General features: G+C 37.6%; 2 protein-coding genes across 7 annotated transcripts in view; both read left to right on the plus strand.

Moving 5' to 3' along the window:
- The window catches only part of LOC100500933 (naked cuticle-like protein 3), a 28,589-nt gene extending 15,580 nt beyond the window's left edge, over nt 1-13,009 (plus strand). The window contains exons 4-11 of one of the 6 annotated variants that reach the window (XR_012394456.1): nt 1,303-1,363; nt 4,652-4,764; nt 5,796-5,864; nt 6,187-6,282; nt 6,761-6,896; nt 7,042-7,685; nt 8,938-9,062; nt 11,500-13,009. Coding sequence is in view for 5 of the 6 variants with exons in the window: in XM_073930467.1 (XP_073786568.1) it covers nt 1,303-1,363; nt 4,652-4,764; nt 5,796-5,864; nt 6,187-6,282; nt 6,761-6,896; nt 7,607-7,685; nt 8,938-9,062; nt 11,500-11,939 (1,119 nt within the window). In the remaining variant the exon portion in view is untranslated. Of the gene's footprint in view, nt 1-1,302; nt 1,364-4,651; nt 5,463-5,559; nt 5,930-6,088; nt 6,283-6,760; nt 6,897-7,041; nt 7,686-8,937; nt 9,063-11,499 lie in introns of those variants that run through there. The other 5 variants (XM_073930467.1, XM_073930468.1, NM_001195615.2 and 2 more) reach the window with 5 other exon arrangements.
- Nucleotides 13,010-15,101: 2,092 nt separating this feature from the next.
- On the plus strand, nt 15,102-22,319 carry lrrc14b (leucine rich repeat containing 14B). Its single transcript, NM_001045113.1, has 3 exons — nt 15,102-16,006; nt 20,296-20,655; nt 22,004-22,319. Exons 1-3 carry the CDS (start codon nt 15,102-15,104, stop codon nt 22,317-22,319), a joined length of 1,581 nt encoding a protein of 526 aa, NP_001038578.1.
- The last annotated feature ends 2,230 nt before the right edge of the window (nt 22,320-24,549 follow it).

Genomic DNA, 24,549 nt, shown 5'->3' on the forward strand with positions numbered 1-24,549 from the left:
ACGCAGTGGATGCCCTTTCAGCCACAACCCATCTCTGGGAAACATCCACAAAGACATTCACACACACACTTATACACTACAGACAATTTAGCCTACCCAATTCACCTGCACCGCATGTCTTTTGGACTGTGGGGGAAACCGGAGCACCCGGAGGAAACCCATGCGAACGCAGGGAGAACATTCAAACCGAGGCTCGAACCAGCGACCTTCTTGCTGAGAGGCTACAGCACTACCTACTGCGCCACTGCTTCGCCCTTTGTAAATCTTGCCTCTGATTAGTAGCGATGAAAAGTTCGGATCATTTTACTGACTCAGATCTTTGAGTCTCGTTCACCGAGATGAACAAATCTTTTTCCGAGTCATTTCGTTCATTTGGTTCAATTTGCCAAAATATTATTAAAATGTTACAAATTGCTTCCAAACTCATCTACAACTAGCCCAAAAGGTTGATCACACAACAAATAAGTCATAAATAGAAAACTATAAGAAGGAGAAAATAATATTTCAATGTTTACCTGGTCTTTTGTCTATGAAGGTATTGTCTCTTTGCTCAGCTCACCTCTTCATGTGTTCAAATGTCAGTGGTTCGTTCACGTTACACTGACAGTCACATATAATCTTAACCAATGTACACAGTGTGAGCTGATAGGAGCTATGATAATTAGTTCACCTTTTGAGTCTTCTGATACTTGAGTCGTTCATTCATCACGTGACAGAATACTCAAACCCGATAGAGGACTCGAGAGATGAACGGATCAATTCTTTTTCCGGCTCTAAACGCATATGATTGGCCCGTGATGAACGAATGACCCAGACCTGATAGAGAACTCGAGAGATGAACAGATCAATTCTTTTTCCGGCTCTAAACGCATATGATTGGCTTCTGCCTTTCCTCAATGAGCGACTCAAAAGACTTGAAATGAATGATACCACCTGCACAAACGAATCACTCCCTGAAAGGTTCCCGAGTCATATTGAAGATTCGTTCAAAATGAACGAATCGTTCAAGAACAACCCATCACTACTGATTATATCTCTGAAAGCACATTGTACATTCATTTTGATAACTTTAAATAAACATTTCACCTAAAAACAACAAGAAAAACAAAAAAAAACAATCATAAAAAATTACGGGGGCACAAACTGGATTTAGAAAATTGTTGAAAAGTGTCACCAGTGGAGATGACGTCCCCGCTCTGCTTTGCAGTGTAATCTAATTCTAACACTCTACACTGCACACAATAGCTGTTGTCTTTGGATGTGCAGTGTTTTAATGATCTGCTTTTGCCTCTTTAACTCTAGGATCTGTGTGTTAGAGAAGCAGAAGAGGATCATCTGTCAGATCATTACTGTTCCCTGCAGGGTAAGTCCAGCGCTGAGACCAAACTCATTCACAAACAGCTCCTTTGTCTTTTAAACATATACAGACGAATCCAGTCACTGATTTCAATAAAAGCAACTTCATGGCCTGAAAGGATTGCTTTTTGGTTCCACTTATATTAAGTGACCTTAATATGTACTGACACTGAAATTAATAACTTGGTGCTGTGTACTTAATGTGTAAATACGTTTTTTTTACATTGTACTGATGGCTACCTGCATGGAAATACATCTGTAATTGATTTCTGGAGCTACATTTATAATTACACTGTTGACCATCTCTTACACTTTAACCCACTCTTAAACCTATCCATACCACCAAACCAGACCCCTATCCCACCTCTATTGTTCTGGAATATATTATAAACACATTAAGTACATTGTATTTGCATCTAAATATAAATACATAGTAGTTAAGGCTACTAAATATAAAGTGCGCCTGTTTTATTTCCTAATGTAATAAGATAGTTCACCCTACAAAGAACATCTGTTTAAAGGGCCATGACACCCCCCACTTTCGGTTAAAGTCTACTTCAGAATTTTTTCAAAAGATGCATGATTAATAGTTCACAAAGTTAAAATGCAAAGAAATAAACAGTAATTTAATGCCCTGCTTCATTTGTTATTCGTAATTTCATGTACACATAACCACAATTTATATCATTATAAAGATAAGTGTGTTTATGTAAACACTATAAATGTGGACTCTCCCTCGATCCCCATGTCTAAATTATAGATCTTGAATGCAGACTCAGTGCAGCAGGTCTCCTGACCTGTCTATTTTAACCATTAGCCCTGCTGGTAATCTAGAGGATTTAGGCAAACACAGCAGCACAGTGATGTGTCTGAATGTGAACGAACTCCTGATAAAAGTCAACGTCCGCCATTCTCTAATTCTCATGCTGCTCTCCCGACAAAAATGCTTGCAGCACATACACAGCTTTGCTGTATGATCGGCCCTGACAGGATCACGTGGAAAAACATGCAACAAACCCCGCGGATCATGGAAACTAACACATACGATCCTTCATTAACGGCTACGTGCCTTCTGTCTCACAGCTTGCTTGAAACTGGCAGGTCTGCCTTCGGAAAGCACGTGCTCTCATGAATAATTAAGCAGCCGGCTCTTCTCATAGGATAAGAAAACTCCGCTATGAATAATAATGAGAAACTGACGCATCATCATTGCACTTGCAGTTCTGTGCTACGTCGCCGATTTTGATCCCTCCCAAAAATTATTTTAAACCCGGAAGCTGAAATTAGCTGACAAAAGCTCAAAATGATCCAGTTTTCCCCACAATTAAAGCTGACAGGTGCTAACATTGTCTTAACTGATGCTCAACACACACACATCTGTTAATATAAAAAAAAAAGTTCTCCAGGGTGTCCTGAACCTTTAAGGGATAGTTCACCCAATATTGTGTATTCATAATTGAGTATTCATAATTTACCAACCCAGGCTCATTCTGAAAACGTAGTCCAGCGTACATTTCTGGAGACCGCGAAATAGGTCCCGGGAGGTACGTATGGCTGCATTTCATTTTTTTAAGTGAACGCTACGGGGCTGTGTGCTTACCTCCGTATGGAGGGCTTTCCCGCTGCAATCAGTTTGTCCCGTCAGCTCATCGTGTGCGTCGGCGGACTTCAGATGCAGAGAGGAGGAGTTGACAAAGGCATCCGGGTTCAAGTCTGGGGAAGAGCGGTTCCAGAAATCAGATAAGACAAAAACAGAATCCAAAAAATAAAGTTCATAACAGGGTGAGAACGTGGTGAAATCTGAAAAGGTGGTTTAAAAAATAAATAAATAAAAACAGACGAGGGCTTTTCTTTTTCTAGACGGCTTTTCTAAATTGTTGCTCGGGTTTAGGGAAGTGAGAGGGCGGGCGGGTCAATCGGTAAAACTGGTTGGGTTCAGGGAAGGATGAGGGTGGGTCAGCTGATTGGCCGGTCGCGCAGTCAATCATTCGGTTAGTCAGACAGAAGCCTCTGGTGGGTTGACGCGAGAACAGCGCGTGCGCGAACAGCACTCGCGAGAGACGTTCGAGATACGAAAAAGTGCACACAGCGGTCTCTCGCGGATTCGCTAAAACAAAAACTGCACAAATACGTACCTCCCAGGACGTATTTCGCGGTCTCCAGAAACGTCCGCTGGACTACGTTTTCAGAATGAGCCTGGGTTGTAATTTACACATCCTGCATTTGTTGCAAACCTGTTTAAATTTTATTGATTTCTGTTGAACACAAAGAAAGAAATACTTGAGAAATACCGGATTTGACAAGAATGTTGACAAAAAAAACATTGACTACATTAGTGTCTACTATGGATGTCAATGACAAGCTTTCTCCAGAATATCTTCTTTTGTGTTCAGCAGAAATAAATAAATAAACAAGTTTAGAACCACTTGAGTGTGAGTAAATAGTAAGAGGTTTCATTTTTGGGTGAACTATCCCTTTAAATTGCTCATCCTCAACACAGCAAGACTCTTTTCTTCAGTTGAACGTTTAAGCTTTTTTAGCTGAGAGTGTGGCCCTTGGTTCATGGTGGTTACTACTGTCATAGAGAAAATCAAAAATAAATATATACAGGCAACACAAAATTAATACTTGTGGCTTTTGGTGATATCTTAAGGAAGTCAATTTGGTCCATGCAAGCAAATGAACATAACTTACACTCTTTTCTGCAATGTGATTCTTTTAGATCGTGAACAAATATCTGATTTGCTAGTTATGGATTAAAGGTGGTGATGCTACTCATAATGCTTGGTTCTTGCACAGACAGAACACATGGTTTTTTGCTCCAAGGTGAAAACCCTACTCAGTGTTTGTGTTGCAAAACTCCTCTTACTATAAAACACATTTTACTGGACTGTGCTGCTTTACTGATTCCAGAAGACTTTTTTTATGAAATGAACTCTTTTAAGGACATTTTTAACGTATTAACACAAAAAATCTTATTTAATTTATGTTTTATTTTGTTTGTTGATTTTTAAATTGTATATTTATTGTTGAAAGATTCCTGCCATGAAAATAGCCTTGGTTGCTGACATGGCATTAAATAAAAAATACATTACATTACTTGCACAGACAGACCATTTCACCTTCATAAGACGTCATACTTTTGATTTCATTGAATCACAAATGACTAGCGGTTTAGGGTTTTAGCTAAAAATATTCAATCTTCTACTGAAAAAAGTTACCTATGTCTTTAGATTGGAAAATTAAGTTGTCTTTGTGAAATTTTTAACATGAATATTATTGTATTTTTCTTTAGTAACTCTTCCACCACAGAGATTATTGGAGACTTCTGAATCTTTGCATTCTTGTCCTGAAAATGGGCGACAGCATCCGCAGAAAGACACAGTGAGGAGAAGTGGGAAGACTGATGTAAGTGTGTTTTATTAAAAAAGTTTTATTCTATACTGTGAATATCAGGGTTAAAGACTTATTAATTAGATTCTAAAGCTAGGATTTGGCAGGAATAGTTTTTTTAAAACACTTTTTTTTTCTCACCAGTTTGTTTCACACTGTAAAATTGTGAAATATTTATAACATTTAATAAAACATAAATTTAACTTAAATTTATTTCTGTCAGCAAGAGTGGATGATTACACTGTATGATTTGGACATTTTTGGCATTGGTGCTCCAGTCTTTAGTGTCACATGGTCCATGAGAAATCATTCTAATATGATTCATTCATTCATTCATTTTCTTTTCGGCTTATTCCCTTTATTGATCTGGGGTCGCCACAGCAGAATGAACCACCAACTTATTCAGCATATGTTTTACAGAGCACATACAAACTCCACACAGAAATGCCAACTGACCCAGCCGAGGCTCAAACCAGCAACCTTCTTCCTGTGAGGCGACAGCACTACCTACTGCACCACTGCGTCGCCCCTAATATGATCCACTGCTCAAGAATTTCAGTTTAATTATAAATAGAATAAAAAACTAATTTTGGAAGACATTATACTTTGTCATTTTTGGTAGAATAAAAAATAAATAAAGCAGCATTTATTTTGTAATATTTAAAAAAAACAATTTAATTCATCTGTTAAATTAAAGTTTTAAATGAAAATGGGTAACTTTGAATAATGATTTTCAATGTGTGCGTTGTGTTCTTCTTGAATTAAACTGATTGTAAATGCTTTCTCTTAATTCTTGCCTGTTGACATTAGGAAAAGGAGTGTAATGTGTCCATCACGGATGAAAATCAGCAAGAGTGGATGATTACACTGTATGATTTGGACATTTTTGGCATTGCTGCTCCAGCCTTTAGTGTCACATGGTCCATAAGAAATCATTCTAATATGATCAATTCATTCATTCATTTTCTTGTCGGCTTAGTCCCTTTATTAATCTGGGGTCGCCACAGCGGAATGAACCACCAACTTATCCAGCATACGTTTTACAGAGCACATACAAACTCCACACAGAAATGCCAACTGACCCAGCCGAGGCTCAAACCAGCAACCTTCTTCCTGTGAGGCGACAGCACTACCTACTGCACCACTGCGTCGCCCCTAATATGATCCACTGCTCAAGAATTTCAGTTTAATTATAAATAGAATAAAAAACTAATTTTGGAAGACATTATACTTTGTCATTTTTGGTAGAATAAAAAATAAATAAAGCAGCATTTATTTTGTAATATTTAAAAAAATCTATTTAATTCATCTGTTAAATTAAAGTTCTAAATAAAAATAGGTAATTTTGAGTAATGGTTTTAAATGTGTGTGTTGCGTTCTTCTTGAATTAAACTGATTGTAAATGCTTTCCCTTAATTCTTGCTCTGTCGACATTAGGAAAAGGAGTGTAATGTGTCCATCCCGGATGAAAATCGTCAAGAGTGGATGATTACACTGTATGGTTTGGACAACAGTGGGAAAATAACCAAAGAGGTAAAGCTTAGTATTGACAGGGCACATATGGCTGTAGTTAAAATGATCAGCCCTCCTGTGAAACTTGTATTTTTTTAATTTAAATATATTTAAGTTATGTTTAACAGAGCAAGTATTTCATATAATATTTTTTCTTCTGGAGAAATTCTTATTTGTTTAATTCGGCTAGGATAAAAGCAGTTTTAATTTTTTTTTTTAAACAATTTTAAGGTCAAAATTATTAGCCCCTTTAAGAAGTATTGTTTCCGATTAGCTACAGAACAACCTACTGTTGTCTAATGACTTGCTTATTAAACTAACTAGCGCAATTAACCTAGTTAAGCCTTTAAATGTCACTTTAAGCTGAAAAATAACTAAAAAAATATTATTTACTGTCATAATAGAGTTAGCTAATAGCTAACTCTAAAAGCTAATATTATTGTTGCTACTTTATATTCATAAACACATCATTAAGATATTGATTTTTTCTTTGTTGCAGAATAAATTGAGCTTGATGCAGACGATCTGTGAGCTGGTTGAAGCTTCAGTCAAACAGCTGGTGCTCAGCAATGGCACAACCCTGCGTGTGAAGCTGAGCGTCACTCCACTGACCAGCAGAAAAACATACAGGAAAGGTGAGCATTAAAGGGGACCTATTATGCAACAATCACTTATATTAGGGGTTTAAACACAGTTGTGTCTAGATTTTATAATCACACTTGATAAAAACAGACCGCAGAAGCACTTTGGTTGACATTCTCCCTTTGTATGTGTCATCAGAGGGGGGAAGCCGTACCCATTAGTGACCATCTCTCTCTCATCAGCATAGACAACCCTGAGTGAGAAGCAGCCGTCCGCCATTTAGAGTTTTCACCTGCTCAAGATAATGTCAGAGGCATTATAAATGTGGAGTTTAGGATGCGCTAATACAGACGACCTTCTTCTGAGACACTTTTTCTTTAACATTTTCAGATTTTCACAGAGAGAACGTTACTCCTGTTTTGAATCTGCCACTATGCTGACACACAGGCATTTGTAACTCCGCCCTCTTCTGAAAAAGAGCACAATCTCATTTGAATTTAAAGCGACTGTCACCAAAATGACACATTTAGGATCAAAGCCTAAAGGGGTCAGTTTCAGAGAGTTATAAAACATTATTAGTGATGTATTTTGAGCTGAAACGTCACATATACATACACATACACACTAGGAACATCAGAGAGAAGGGGTATAATAGGTCACGCTTAAACTTAATCATATGGCCACATTTGTTTGGTGGTGGATCATCATTAAATCATTTATCATGCACTCTTACTGACTTGAATTTTCTTTTGTCCATCTTGAGATGCTGGGATATCTCTGAATGAACGGGATCAAATGAACGAGACAGGATGCAGCAAAGAGAGCCAACATCCGCAAATCAGGTCAGCTGTTATTCTTCAGTCATAGGTAGGGCCAGACGGAATCTGCGGACGTTTTTTGCTATTTCTGCTGAGAATTTTGGTAAAAGTCTGCGGATTTCTGCTGAATTGTTTTGGGAGTATGATAACTAAAACCTTGTTTATATGTAAAATAAAAATTAATATCTTTTTAACTTTTATTCAATTTTTTAAATGCAAATCCAATTAGATTCACTCTATTTGGTAAATAAAGCAAGTTTGTCATATAATATATCTAGTAAAAGACACAAAATATTACTGTACAAACTGCATTGTAAATAAATCAGATGAACATTTTCACATTAGTCAATAATATTAATGAAATTAATTTTAAAAAACTGAATAAATATAGATGTACACACATTTACTCAAGTAAATAAACAGAATTAATGATGGGCTAAACATTTTTGTTAAAATAATTATTAGTTAAAATTAATTATTTGCACAGTAGAATAAAATGGCCCAAAAATGTTATATTTATTTTTTTATTATATGTGACTCTGGTTTTATGTCTCGCAGCTATATTTGTGGAAATAACCAAACATACATTGTATTGGATCAGTTTTCTTTTATGCCAAAAATCATTAAGATATCGAGTAAAGATCATAATCCATGAAGATATTTAGTGAATTTCCCTCTGTAAATATGTAAAAACTACATCTATCTATTGCTAATTTGTATTACTGAAAACTTGGACAACTTTAAACTTGAGTTTCTCACTATTTAGATTTTTTAACCCTCAAATTCGAAAATTTCTAAATAGTAAAAGGAGTGTATATTTATATAAAGCATAAATCTAGATCCCCCCCAAAAATACAATTATGGCTTGTTTTGTGGGCCAGAGTAACATATTATAATTTAATTGATATTATTTTTATATTTTTTAATAACCAGCCAGTATCACTGTATTATTATTTATTTACCATGTTAAAAAATCTTTTTAGATTTTATTTAAATTTTAATTATTTTAGTCTAGTTTTTTTGTATTTCTGTGTATCTTTAAAACATTTTTATTCGAGTTATTATAGCACTTCAGCTTAAACAGAAATATTTAACTTATGCGCCAAAGCATGTTTTCTTTTTTTCAATATTTACAGTGCAAAAAAAAATATTAATCTGTCTTCAGAATAATTACAAAAAATGTAGTAATTCAGGAAAGGAATTATCAAAAATATCAATGCTGTTATCAAGAATATTAATACAATATTACTATAATTATATGATGTTCTTCTTTCAGAGTACTGAACTCAGATCAGTTGAGTGCTCCAGAGAGGAAGCAGTACTCTGTAGATGAAAACACCGAACGCAGGAACCACTATCTGGATTTGGCTGGAATTGAGAACTACACTTCTCGATTTGAAGGTAAAAGCTTGACCTTCATCCTTGGGGGTTTGGGGTGAGAGACAACACGGGGAAGCGATCACAAATTGAGGAGCGGGAAAGGGAAGCGGGGTGGAGCGACAACGCGGGAAAACCTTCACAAACTGAGGAGCGATCACAAACTCAAAGCGGCATGAGCGTCAAAGTAGCCAGAAGTCATTCATTTTAAATGAGAATCAGCGGCAAGAAACAGTGCGGCGCGTCTTCTCTGGTGTGAGCGTCGAGGAGAGTTGAAATCAAGTTAACTTTATAGTATGAGCTATGTCGCGGTTCAGCAGCAAGCAATCAGAATGAGAGGTCTTCAGAAAACACAGACCTGTGAACTTTGGTTCCGACCGCAGTTGTTCCCAAGAGTTTGATTATTGCGGTTGCCGAATTTACAATTATTTAAAATCGCAACGACGCGGGGCCCCCTAATCATGTGGGGCCCCCCCGCGGTGCGTGCTCTGCGTGCCCGTCCGCTACGTTACTGTAGACATGTAGTTGATGAGGACCAATGCACATTCTCACGTTCATTTCATCGTTAGTAAATTCAAACGTGAGCGTGAAACCTGGCATATGCAAAGTTTTTGTGTGTACGCAGCGTTGATACATGAGGCCCCTGGCCTAACTAATCAAGCTCTTACTAGGCATTCTAGAAACTTGGAGAAAGTTGGAGCTAAAATCTGCAGGCTGTGAAATTCACAGACAGAAGTAATGTTAACATTTATAATTATAATTTATAATACGTAATTAATAGTTACATCTGTACAGTCTGTGGATGCACTTCATACAGATGACAATCGAAAACAAATAGTTTAAGGGAGCTAATAATATTGACCTTAAAATGGTTAAAATAAATAATAACTGCTTTTATTCTAGCCAAACTAAAACAAATAAGACTTTCTCCAGAAGAAAAAAGTATTATAGGAAATACTTTGAAAAATTCCTTGCTCTGTTAATCATCATTTGCCAAATCGTCACCTTAGAATTATAAGTTTCTATCTGACATTTTTGTCAAAATTGAGTTATTCACATATTCTTTTTAAACGGCAACTTACTTACATTATGGGATGTGTTTTTATAAGTTGTTTACATTTTAAAGCTTTTTTATTTAAAAAACAAAAAAGGTGTATCTACAAAGTTGAACTCTAGCTTGGCTCTATAAGGTTCTATCTGTGAGCCAATCAGCATTTTTAATGCATGCACGAGGACCAATCAGGAATCAGCTTTCTTTGTCATTTCACTGGACTGCTCCATTGACAGCGGGAAACACCAGAAAGACAAAATCACACAAAATAAGAGTCAATTAAAGAATGCCACACCACACAAAATTGAAATGTGAAACACCCATACACACTCAATCACACACATACACTATGGCCAATTTTAAAGCTTATCCAATTCACCTGTACCGCATGTCTTTAGACTTGTGGGGGAAACCAAGGCACCCAGAGGAAACCCACGCAAACATGGGTGGAACATGCAAACTCCACACAGAAACACCAACTGACCCAGCCAAGGCTCGAACCAGTGACCTTCTTGCTGTAAGGCAATCATGCTACCCACTGCGCCACTGCTAAGCAAACGTTGAGATTATATGCTCAATTTTACATTGTTGAAAAAGAAATGAATATTTAAAAAATTTGTATATTATAAGTGAAATATTTTTATTTGTGTATATATAGTCAGTACAACACTTTTCAGTGTTTATTAAACTCAGTTGCTCATTGTTTCTTTTAAAGTCTATAGGTTTAATATTAAGCCTTGAAGGGCATATACTTAATTTATTTCATGGAGCATATGATTCAATAAATATAATTCAATAATTTATTTAAAGCATAAAATTTAATAAATATGAACATATTAGTTAGATAAAACTAACAGCTGCACTGGAAAAAACATATTTAGTACACCTTGTATGCTTAATTTTAAAAGAAAAAATATTCATCATAAAACTTAAATTAATGTTATAAAAAAGCAAAATTTTAACTTTCTCAAGCATCAACATATTGTTACAACACTAAACTATATATTTTGTATTGTATTTCTTGATAAGTAATGCTTCAATGAATGATCTGGCAGATATAACCTTATAATTCCAAGTGGAAAAAGACTTTTCACAATGAGAAGGTTCTATCTGCTTTACCATGGTTTATTTACTCCAATTTGCAAATGTAAGAGAACTTTGATAATTTACATTTAGAGAACCCTGAGGATCTCTGTCATGTTAATGTATGAAAGAGATCTGTTACACACATGTTGTTTGCTATATAGAATGCAAAAACTTTGAAGCTCAATATCTCAAAATCATTCAGAACGCAGATAGAACCTCATAATTCTAAGGTGACAAATATTGAATAAATTCTTCCACTTTTCGATGTTTGACTTCATTGGTATACTCCATCTTGCACATATTTTTCAACTCTCATTACTCCAGAAACATCTGCAAAGGATCCTCCTCAGGATGTCCCATCATCCCGTGTCCATCATCGTCGCTCTCAACCCGAGACCTGCATCCGTGTGGATTCCTCTGGTAAATCCCTCCCTTTCCTCCGGTCGCTCTGCAGCCGCAGCAAGTCTGTGGGTTACACCGCAGCCACATCCAAACCCAGCAAACATCACGGGCATCACCCCATAACATGGTGCTATCCGTCCCAACAACAGCAACAGCACCCTCTGCTGCACAGCTCCAGCAAACGCATGCGTGCCCGAGCCCGAGAAACTGCATCACCGTCCAGAAACCCCCAAGACAGAGATTTAAACTGCGGGACGGCTCTTCAGCCTACAGGACTCATTCCCGTTCCTCAAAGACATGAACACCATCATCACCATGAGCATCACCATCATCACCACCATCACCATTACCACCCGGCGTAAGCCTGACCCAACCACACACTCTCATGAGCAGTGTTATTGCTCTTATAAAAACAAATATGCTGGTGTTTCATCAACCGTATACACTCACATTAATCATTTCTCCACCAAAAAGGGTTGAACCACTTTTTTTAGCGTCATTTTGTTTTATTGTTTTGTAATTATGTGAACAGAAAATATAACCTGGGGTCTGTTCTTCGTACTTTGCTTAAATGGTCTAAAATGATTTGGCAGATCCTGGATCTTTTCATCTTGATAACTGATCTCTCGCTAATTTGGTTCTTCAAACAAGTTCGCGAATCAGATTAGAATGTCTGGATGAACTGATCTGAGATCGCTGCGTGTGTTGTGAAGGACTGATCTATCGATCCTCGAGATCATGATCAGGCTGGTGGAGGTGTAAAGGTGTGGGGGGTATTTTTTGGCACACTTTGGTCCCATTAGTACGAGTTGAGCGTCATGTCAACGCCACAGCCTACCTAGGTATTGTTGCTGACCATGTCCATCCCTTTATGACCACAGTGTCTCCATCTTCTGATGGCCACTTCCAGCAGGATAACACACCATGTCATAAAGCGTGAATCATCTCAGACTGGTTTCTTGAACATGACAATGAGTTCACTGTACTCAAATGGCCTCCACAGTCACCAGAGCTCAATCCAATAGAGCACCTTTGGGATGTGGTGGAACGGGAGATTGGCATCATGGATGTGCAGCTGACAAATCTGCAGCAACTGTGTGATGCTATCATGTCCATATGGAGGAAAATCTCTGAGGAATATTTCCAGTACCTTGCTGAATCTATGCCATGAAGGATTAAGGCAGTTCTGAAGGTGAAAAGGGTCCAAACTGATTCTAGTAAGGTGTACCTAATAAAGTGGCTGGTGAGTAGGCTGCATTGAGTGTTTGTTTAAACCAAAGGTAGTCTTTGCAATCATATTGCATGCTTATGTTGTGAATTGCGCTGCTAATATTATAGAAAATGGCATGCTTTATAACAGATTTTTGGTTAAACTAAAATACAATCAATGTACCAAGAAAAATAAAAGATTAAATTAGGAAAATTGCCTTCATTTATTCACCTTTCTTTTTTATTTTGTTGAACTCTTTTTTATTTTGAAGAAACCGAAAGCTGTTGACTTACATAGTATTTGTTTCTCCTGCTATGGAAGTTATTGGCTGTGTGTGTGTTCAACAGGAAACAGAAACTCATAAAGGTTTGCAAGCGCTTGATTATTTTTAGAGTGAACAGTATGCACACTCGCACACTTTTTTCTTGTAAAATGTTCATACACATTTTGGCTTTGAATCAGATTTGGTGATGTTCATGCTTCTTAAAAGACTTTATTTTTAATAAATACTGTGGGAAAAATCTGTTAATTTTGACGGTTTTAAAGGGTGCGTTAGTGACAGCAAATTAGTGGGCAAAAAGATCATTAATCCATTGTCAAGCAGCTTTCTGTTTTTATTGACCTTTTTTGACAAATTCAGATGACTGAGAAGCCAAATGTAGCCCTTTAGCAAAACTCAAAATTGGCCAGATTGAGAATCATATTTTGCTTGCAAAATAAAAAATGGTCTTTTTGTTTTCCTTTTCTTTTATTTATATTTACACTAAGGGTCAAACGTTAGGGGTCAGTAAGATTTTAAATGTTTTAAAATAAGCTTCTCCTGCTCACCAAGTCTGCATTTATTCAATCAAAAATACAGTACAAATTGTAAAATTGTATATTGTTATTGCACTATAAAATAACTGTTCCAACGTCTTTTATCATTTAATTTAATAATTTAGTCCAGTGATTTAAAGATGAATTTTCAGCTTCATTACTCCAGTTTTTATTATCATTATTATTAATATAATATTAAGAAAAGCATTAATGACTGGAGTAATAATTTTATTTAAAACTTATTTACATACAATAAGAAAGTGGTTATTTAAATATTAAATATATAAATATTTAACAATGTTTTTACATTTAATAAATGCCTTCTTCATGAACAGAATAATCTTCTTTAAAAATCATGGATTTATTGTGTTTTACTGTGTTTTACATTTGTCTTTATATTTTTATATCGTAGATATTTATTAGTAGATATTCAGTCTGTCCAGCTTAAAGCAGAAGCTGCTCTTTTGCAATTTCCATGCTTGAATCTGTTTTTTTTTTTTTAATAAAAAAACTGCCCCCAAACTTTTGACCGGTAGTGTATAGTTGAAGTCAGAATTATTAGCCCCCGTTAATTTTTTTTCACCCAATTTCTGTTTAACAGAGAGAACATTTTGTCAACACATTTCTAATCATGATAGTTTTAATAACTCATTTCTAATAACTGATTTATTTTATCTTTGTCATGATGACAGTAAATAATATTTTACTTGATATTTTTCAAGACACTTCTATACAGCTTAAAGTGACAATTAAAGGCTTAACTAGGTTAATTAGGGTAACTAGGCAGGTTAGGGTAATTAGGCAAGTTATTGTCTAAAGATGGTTTGTTCTGTAGACTATCAAAAAAAAAAAAAAAAAATTAGCATAAAGGGGCTAATAATTTTGTCCCAAAAATGGTTTTTAAAAAATTAATAACTGCTTTTATTCTAGCCGAAATAAAAAACAAATAAGACTTTCTCCAGAAGAAAAAATATTATCAGACATACTGTGAAAATTTCCTTACTCTGTTTAGGAATCATTTAGGAAATATTAAAAAAAAATAATAAACTCAAAAGGGGGCTAATAATTCTGACTTCAGCTGTGTGTGTGTATATATATATATAGAAGAGAGCAATGTATTATTTTAATATACCATTATTGAATGTTTAACCCAGAGAAATTTACCTACAGCCAGAGAATGTCATTGCACCTACTATTGTCTCATCATTGATGATCATTCAACATGTTTAGGTAAGTGACTTATTTTTATTTATTTATTTTTTTATTTTTTTACAGCCGTCCAAAACCTAATTGCTTTTTAACGCGTGTGTTTGTGTGTTAGCCATGAGACTATGAGACAGCTGCTTCTATAAATAACTAACAACCTCCCTCCTCTTGCTCTCACTCAGCACTGTTCTGTTCTCAGGCTGACACGCATGTAAACCCTATCTGAAAGAGAGCAGAAGAAACAAACACGCCACGTCTCCAAGACCTGACCGTGGGCTTGACCTCAACAACAATGAAGACTCTAAAGTTCCTCTCAGCTGAAGCCTTCGTTCAAACTGGCCCAAACGCACGTAGAAACCTCCACTGCTTGTCCTACAATCTCTACCCAATCCTCTTCAAGGCTAGTTATCTGCACGAGGAGGCTTCGTTTCTCCACGACCTGGTGCAAACGTGGCCTCTGACTGAGCTGAACTTGCGTAAACTGTTAGGAAAGACGACGGACTGTCCTGAAGACCTCACGTGCAGCACTTGCAGGCTCTGTCTTGAAGCGTTTCTCACAGGTTTGAGGGACTATGTGCTTCAAGCTTCAACCACTTACGCTAAAATCCTGCAGGTTGTGGATTTAATAGGCATTCGAGACACTGAACACCAGATTTGTCAATGCAGACGGACTCTTGGGCGTTGGGCGCGCACTGAAATGCTCACACGAGTGTGTTATGAGACTATGGTGTCCATGCAAGCCGGCCAATCAGCACCGTCTGCGTTCAATGTGGAGGTTGACGTCCGATTAGATGCATTTGTGACCGGACGCAATTACGAGGTAGTCTCTCAGGCTCTATTGCTGCGCAGACATTGCCCGTTGAAACTGCAGTTTGTTGGTCTGCGCGTGGATTCGTTGAGTCTCAGGAACCTGTTTTACCTTCTGAAGCTGGTGGAGTCTCACGGCCCGCAGAAGCTGGAGGTGGTGCACAATGTCCACCTGGAGGCTCCACATATTGAGGTGATGCTGTCCCAGCTGAAGTTCCCTCGCCTGCGCTCGCTCACCTTCCCCGCGCAGGCTCTGAATGTGCACCGGCTGGGATTGGAGGATCAGGATCTCATGAGGGTTCTGGGGGAGCTGATGAGCAAACTGACTGAGCTGAGAGAGCTATATCTGGGGTTCTCCACGCTCACTGGACACCTGAGGAAACTGCTGAGGTAAAGACACAATGCACTGCATAAATGAGGTATATGCACACAGACTTTTAATTTACAGCCAGCCCAATTGCCACATTTAAGATGTGATGTCTTTAAACATCAGTGCTCTTCACTACTTGATTGAAGGTTGCTGGGTCGAGCCTCGGCTTAGTTGGCGTTTCTGTGTGGAGTTTGCACGTTCTCCCTGCGTTCGCGTGGGTTTCCTCCGGGTGCTCTGGTTTCCCCCACAGTCCAAAGACATGTGGTACAGGTGAATTGGGTAGGCTAAATTGTCCGTAGTGTATGTGTGAATGTGTGTGTGGATGTTTCCCAGAGATGGGTTGTGGCTGGAAGGGCATCCGCAGTGTAAAAACTTGCTGGATAAGTTGGCGGTTCATTCCGCTGTGGCGACCCCGGATTAATAAAGGGACTAAGCCGACAAGAAAATGAATGAATATCTTTAAAGTATGAAAATGTATTTCACCCCTAAAGGAGTATTTGCACAAGCTGATGGTAAAATCTGAAATCTGAAACAGATGCTAAGCCAAAGAAAAATGAAGTAATGAATCTGTTTTAAGTCTATGGGCTCTATTTTGAAGGCAGGCACTTTTTTCCAGGGGTTTCAGTACAGCGTAACCGCTGCTACGTCATCGGGTGGGCGTGGCCTATCTGTGAATTTGCATAGGTCACGGATCATGCGCAGATTGTGAAAACAGCCGTTTGATCCAGATACCTGTATGTATTCGCAGGGGTTTCGTGTCCAATGCCTTTTATATGCAGTACAAAATAGCTGACCTGATCGCAGGTGTTTCATGTGAAGTCAGTGTATGTTATATAAAACAAATTAACTTAAAATACCTCTCAGATTACATTAATACTGTTATAACTTAAGATACCTGTCCCGATCCCACGGCTTTTGTGTCAAATACTTTATATATCATATACAGTAGCATCAGATACCTGTCCTGATGCCAGGGGTTTCATGTATGATCACTTTTATATTAGTTAACATCAGATACCTGTCCTGATCCCAGGTGTTTCATGTATGATCACTTTTATATACAGTAACATCAGATACCTGTCCTGATCTCAGGGGTTTCATGTATGATCACTTTTATATACATTAACATCAGATACCTGTCCTGATCTCAGTTGTTTTGTGTATGATGACTTTAAATAAAAATAGAAAATAAATATGAGTTATGTTAATTAACTAAGATCGAGAAAGAAAAATTAACCACGATTTATTACAGAAAATGTGGTATTTATTTGTTTAAACATGACTGAATACCATATTTTAAACTACAAAAACACGGTTAATCTTACCACAACCATTATTATTTGGTTTAAAATGGAAGTACAAAAGCCCAGATAGAGTAAAACGGAGTAAAACGAGGTCAGCCGTTTTTGCTAATGAAATCTTTAAAATATAACATTATAAAAACAAAAAAATAACCTGTATGATTGTTTTTTTTCCTCGTTATCCACCGCGGTAGGTTCTTTATCCATAATCATCCTGTTTGAAATGACCGCGCTAAAAAAGAACCTGTATGATCGGTGACCTCTCAGTATTGTTTTTTTTTTTAAGGGGGCGTTTCCCAAACACCGACCGAGCCACGCCCATTTTACGTCGTGGTAATGAAAGCCCTGGAATTTAGTGCATGCCCTATTATTTTGAAGGTCCATGCGCAGAGCGCAGGGCGCAAACGCTTTCAGGGCGTGTCAGAATGCATTTTTGCTAATTTAAGGACGGGATAATTTCGCTAATTTCGCGCCCCGGCACATGATCTAAAAGGGTTGAGTTTATTTTCTTAATGAGTTATAGGTGTGTTTTGAGAATAAACCAATTAGTTTCATCTCCCATTCCCTTTAAGAGCCAGCTGCGTCGCGCCATAAGCGCATTTGCTATTAACATGGCGTAAAGTAAGTTCACTTTCGCTTTTGCTCTCGTGGATAGGGAAACCTTACCGCACAGACATCAATTATCCTATAACTGATTAATTTAGTTTGTTAAGCACAAAGATTTGTTTTTAAAACTATTTCTAAATTCAGTTCTAATTTCCAGCAAACCAATAAATGAACAGTTATATCCTAAAACACATGCTGAGCCCCATATGGTCTAAAACCTGCAGGTGGGCAAATCTAAGCTTGTTTTTAATAAAATAAAAATAAATATGGATATAATAAATAATACTGCTAATAATAATAACATTATACAAAAGCAAATTGTTATGAATGAACTGAAAAAGCCTCCCGAGATGAAGAAAGTAAGGCAGCGGTTTTTAAATTTATGTAGGCTAGAAAATAATATGTTTTGTAATATTTTAATCATTTATATTTATATCCTATATATATCCTTAATATATTATATATTTTTCATATGTAGAGATATTTGTGTATTGCTCTACATCTTGTGTGTAGTGTGTAAGCCGGGCGCACTTTGCGCCAGACAATAGATTGACATTGTTCTGGTCTAAAGATCAGACTATTTACAGTTTCTCAAAATAGCAACGCGCCAAAACACGCCTGCTTTTTAGACCAGAACGCCTATGGGTGCACATATGAGCGCAAATGCATTTGCTATTTTTAACAGCGTAGCGCAACGCCTCAAAATGACCCTTGCGCCGAGCTGAAAGTAGCAAAAGACTATTGCGCCGTGCCTTGCTCCACATTGCGCTGGGTGTATGATAGGGCCCAATGTCATTCAATTTAAAATGATTCAGTTTAATTTAATTAAGCTTCAACATTTAGGGCAACCTTTTTTGCTGTATACAGTAGGTCTTTTTAAATTAGTCTAATCAGCTGTTTATCATCAGTGTTGTTGTTTTTGCTGTGTTTGTTGTGGTGTTCCAGAATTCAGACAGCTGCCCTTCTGTGAACACTAAGTAGGGCACTATGTGACTCTGGAACACAATGCGTTCTGCATATATAGTGTAAATAGCAGCACACGTGTCTCATACCAGACAAAACACAGTCTGGGCCATGATATTCATTCAACCTAGACCTTCATGGAGCATGTGGACTGATATAAATCGGTGCCATCAGCCTTTGTGAGCTCCTTTGCTTGACTTTTTTTTCTGATTCAAATCTTTTATTTTCTTCAATGATTTAACAGTACCATCAGTTTGCGCATTTTTACCTCCTTTTAACGCCCCCTTTTTCCTCCCCTCCCCAACAGCGACTATATTTAGATGTTGCTATCGTAAATCCAGTAAATACAGATGCATACAGATAATTCATTCAGTGAATTGAATGAGTTATGTGAACACAAATCGATTAAGTGAAACAAATTCACAAATTCAAGTGGATTAAACAAAGCATGTTTAACTTGATGTACACGTAGACATCACTTATAAACTATAAAACTGCAGGTTAACAGTGTTCATGTATTATAACAGATATTTGATTGTAATGTAATAACATGCCCCTTGTAAAGCAGCTTTGAAACAACCATTACTTCTCAACCATTTGAGATTTGAAACAACCATTACTAACTCTATCAATCCTCTTCAGCTGCTCCAGAACGCAGCAGCACGAGTGGTCTTCAATGAACCTAAACGAGCACATGTCACTCCGCTGCTAGTCCGTTTGCACTGGCTGCCAGTTGCTGCTCGCATCAAATTCAAAGCTCTGATGTTTGCCTTCAAAGGCACTTCTGGCTTTGCTCCTTCTTATCTGCTCTCACTTCTGCAGATCTATGTGCCCTCCAGAAACTTGTGTTCTGTGAATGAACGTCGCCTCGTGGTTCCATCCCAAAGAGGGAAGAAATCACTTTCGCTAACGCTCACGCTCAATCTGCCCAGTTGGTGGAATGAACTCCCTAACTGCATCAGAACAGCAGAGTCACTCGCTACTTTCAAGAAACGACTAAAAACTCAACTATTTAGTCTCCACTTCACTTCCTAATCTGCAATTGCCTCTCTGGATATCACACTAACTGTACCCAAAAAAAAAAAAAAAATACTAATACTACTAACACTTTCCTTCTTAGACTTTACAGACCTGAAACTTGCCTACAGCACTTATTCATTGTTGCTCTTATAGTTGTGTAAATTGCTTCCTTGTCCTCATTTGTAAGTCGCTTTGGATAAAAGCGTCTGCTAAATGACTAAATGTAATTATTGTGAAAAGCACTGTACAAATAAACCTGAAATGAATCACAAGTTGTGTTGTTTCAGCTCATTTTGCATAAGTGGTTTACACAAGCAGCAAAATCTTTGTGTTTTTGAGTGTAGCATGTAACCAAAGCTTTATAATCAATGTTAATATAAATTTAACTCTGTTCTTGTTGTTTTTTTTTTCCCCACTAGTCCTCTAAATACGCCACTGGAGTGTATCGAGCTGGCCAACTGCAGTATCAATGCTCTGGACATGGCCTACTTCGCTAACAGCCTGCACAGTGAACACTTAGTAAAGCTGGATCTGAGCGGCCATGAGGTGGCAGATCTCTTCCCCAACACCTTCCGGAAGCTTCTGCAGCGCTGCTCCAGCACACTCATAAGTCTGGGTCTGGAGGAGTGCGGACTGGATGATGAGAAGCTGGATCTGCTCACCCAGGCACTCACACCCTGCCACGGCCTGCAGGAGCTGAAGATTCTGGGCAATCCTCTGACTTCTGCTGCCCTGCACAGACTATTCAACACGCTGGCCAACGCTTACCCCGCGCTCAGGTACAGAAAGTCCATTTATTATTCTAGAATTCTGGGTAACAGGTTAAATCAGGGATCACCAAACTTGTTCCTCCAGATTTTAGCTCCAACCCTAATCAAACACACCTGAACAAGCTAATCAAGGTCTTACTAGGTATACTTGAAGCATCCAGGCAGGTGTGTTGAGGTAAGTTGGAGCTAAACCCTGCAGGGACACCGGCCTTCCAGGACTGAGATTGGTGACCCCTGGGTTAAATAATGGTCCATTAGTTCAGTGTTTACCAACCCTGTTCCTGAAGACACACCAACAGTACACATTTTGTCATCTGAGCCATTGGCTGCGTCCGAAACCACATACTTCTATACTATATAGTACGCTAAAATCAGTATGTGAGCCGAGTAGTATGTCCGAATTCATAGAATTCGAAAATCAGTATGTGAGAAGTACCCGGATGACTTACTACTTCCGGCGAGATTCTGGAGTGCGCATCCCATGCATGCTGCAGTGGGGATCGAAAGTTTGGGCACCCCAGGTAAAAATTTGTAGTAATGTACGTACAGAAGCCAAGGAAAGATGGAAAAATCTCCACAAGGCATCAAATCACAGATTAGACATTCTTTTAATGTCAAAAAAGTTAGATTTTATTTCCATCATATACACTTTCAAAATAACAGAAAACAAAAAATGGCGTCTGCAAAAGTTTTGTCTGTCTGTCCATCAATCTATATCTCTCTCTGTCTGTGAGACTTTTTTTCTGTGAGACTGAGACTTTTTGTGTGCCAGTAGTTTTTGTGGGGTAAAACTAGTTTTATAGCTGACAGGTCAAAATTGACCCAACAACCATTGTACCCTAAATGCCTTCATGAAAAAATGAAAATTAAATATTTTTTCCAATGTAAATAAAGTGATAAATGCATGTATTTTTCACATCCTCATAAACATGCATGCATAATTAGATACATGTTTTTTAATAGACATATTTACATGCACTTTTTTTTTTTTACATATAAACAAACATTTACATATGTATGCATGTTTATATGTAAAAAGTACATGTATTTATGTATGCATGTAAATGTCTGAAAAAATGCATGCATCCATTTATGCATGCATGCATGTTTATAAGGACATGAAATACATGTATCCATTTATTTATGCATGTTTATGAGGACATAAATACATGAACATTTGTTTTTACATACATTCATACAGTATACAGGTAGGCATGTTTATATGAATGCATGCTTGTAAACAACTTTTTTTTTTTTTTTTTTTTACATACAATTTGACTTAAACAGTAAATGATATGTGCAAAGATACCTCACGAAGGAAAAACAATACTGATGAATGTCTTGTATTATCTGTCAGATATGTTGAGCTGCCTGTGCCTCGAGACTGTTATCCAGAAAGTGTGACGTACCCGCTGGATGATCGGACTCTGGTCAACTACGACAGTGATAAGTTCCAGCAGGCCAGGACTGAACTTGTTGGCATTCTGGAGCGTGAAGGGAAAGGACACGTGGAAGTCTGTACGCCGTTACTCGGGGTCTACGATGCTGACATCAACGAGACCAGTAATGAGCTGGGGGTCTCCATGCTGAGCTCATTCAATAACGTCATCGGAAGCTTCATTGATACGGTTAACACGGTCACTCAACGCAGAGAGCACAGACTGATGGAGTAAGAGGATCACGGTTTCTATATGTATTACGGGGGAGATTTCCACATTGAAATATATATTTGGTTTTAATGTCACTGGCCACTTTGTTAGGTATACCTTACTAGTACCGGGTTGGGCCCCTTTTTCCTTCATGCCATAGATTCAACCAGGTGAATCCATGATGCCAATCTCCCGTTCCACCACATCCCAAAGGTGCTTCATCGGATTGAGTTCTGGTGACTGTGGAGGCCATTTGAGTACAGTGAACTCCTTGTCATGTTCAAGAAATCAGTCTGAGATGATTCACGCTTTATGACATGGTGTGTTATCCTGCTGGAAGTAGCCATCAGAAGATGGGTATACTGTGGTCATTAAGGGATGGACATGGTCAGCAGCAATACTCAGGCATCAACAAGGCATTTGTGCCCACAGAACCGTCGCTCACTAGATATTTTCTCTTTTTTGGACTTTTTTTCTATAATTCCCTAGAAATGGTTGTACATGAAATCCCAGTACATCAGCAGTTTCTGAAATACTCAGACCAGCCTAAATGGCACCAACAACCATGCCACCTTTCTTCCCCATTCTGATGCTCGATTTGAACTGCAGCAGTCGTTTTAACCATGCCTAAATGCATTGAGTTGCTGCCATGTGATTGGAATTTTGCGTCAACAAGCAGTTGGACCGGTGTACCTAATAAAGTGGCCAGTGGGTTATATAGTCATATAAATGTTTCACATTCTTTAGGTTTGATGTTTTTAGTCGCCAAATTCAGAACACAACTAGTGCATTTATTTGCATTATTTATATATATATATATATATATACTATATTTTATATAATAGTATATTTTAATGATCAGTTTAATTGTTTTACATTGCTGTTTCCTTTTTCTTGATTTTAACTGTTACTTTTAATTCTTCAGCATCAGGGCGTTTAAAAATTTACAACTTACAGAAAAGATTACATCACCAAAAACTGAATAAAAGTTATCGCCTTAAGCTGCGGCCACACCAGAGTTTGAGTTTGCGAAATTCTGTCGTACGGCTCTGCGAAAAGAGGCGGGATTAAACAAGATGATTAGACATTTTAAAAAGCGAGCGATTGCTCCATATTTTAAATTACTGTCCAGAGAGGTCATGTTTTGATCCTAGATTGGTCTCATGAAGTCAAGTGATGCTTGAACTATGCACCGCAGCAACCTTCGAAACTTGACGCATGACCTTGCGTTTCTCGTCTGACGCATTCGCGTGTGTATGAATGGAAGTCTATGGGAGGGAAAGCCCAGTGTGACCGCAGCTGTAAAGTGTGAAATATACTATACTGTGTTTATGTAAATGTTGTTTCATGTTCTGTTTTTAGTTTTCAGGTTCTGAACACAATGAATGCCTTTATTTGTAGTACGTTGTAATTATTTCAGTTATTTGAATGTGTTACGTAACACTTTAGTAGTTCGATGTGAACGAATATTTGATTACAATGTAACTTTAGACCCGCATTTGTTATAATCACTTTTCATTATTGTTTAATACTTATTCCACTTGAAGTGAAGTTTAAATGACTTAGCAAATATAGCAGTAGCCAATTAATAATAATAATAATAATGTATAAGATGTGCAATGATTTCAAAGTATTCCTTTCTCGAGTTCTAACGTACATTGCAAATAAATCTGTTTAGGAATACACACTTGCAAATATGTTAAAAATCACAACTGTGCATTCATAACAGGATTTATTAGCAAAGTACATTCCAACCCATGAGAGGTAGACAGTGCTATTATATATGAAGCTGTACATATCTTGTATAACGTGAAAAGTCACTTTAAAAACAATAAATGTGCAATACAAGTAAATCTTTGTATGTAAAATATGTATATATTCATTTTCTTTTTGAATTAGTCCCTTTATTAATCTGCGGTGGCCACAGCGGAATGAACTGCCAACTTATCCAGCTTTTCAGTTTTACGCAACGGATGCCTTTCCAGCTGCAACCCATCACTGGAAAACACCCACACGCTCACACACACACACACTACAGACAATTTTAGCTTACCTAATTCACCTGTACCACATGTCTTTGGACTTGTGGGGGAAAATGGAGCACCCAGATGAAACCCTAGCAAATGCGAGGAGAACATGTGAACTCCACACAGAAATGCTAAATGACCCAGCAGAGGCTCGAACCAGCGACCCTTTTGTTGTGAGGAAACAGCACTACCTACTGCTCCACCCTATATATATATATATATATATA

This window comes from Danio rerio, chromosome 19, assembly GCF_049306965.1.
Source record: "Danio rerio strain Tuebingen ecotype United States chromosome 19, GRCz12tu, whole genome shotgun sequence".
NCBI lineage: Eukaryota > Metazoa > Chordata > Actinopteri > Cypriniformes > Danionidae > Danio > Danio rerio.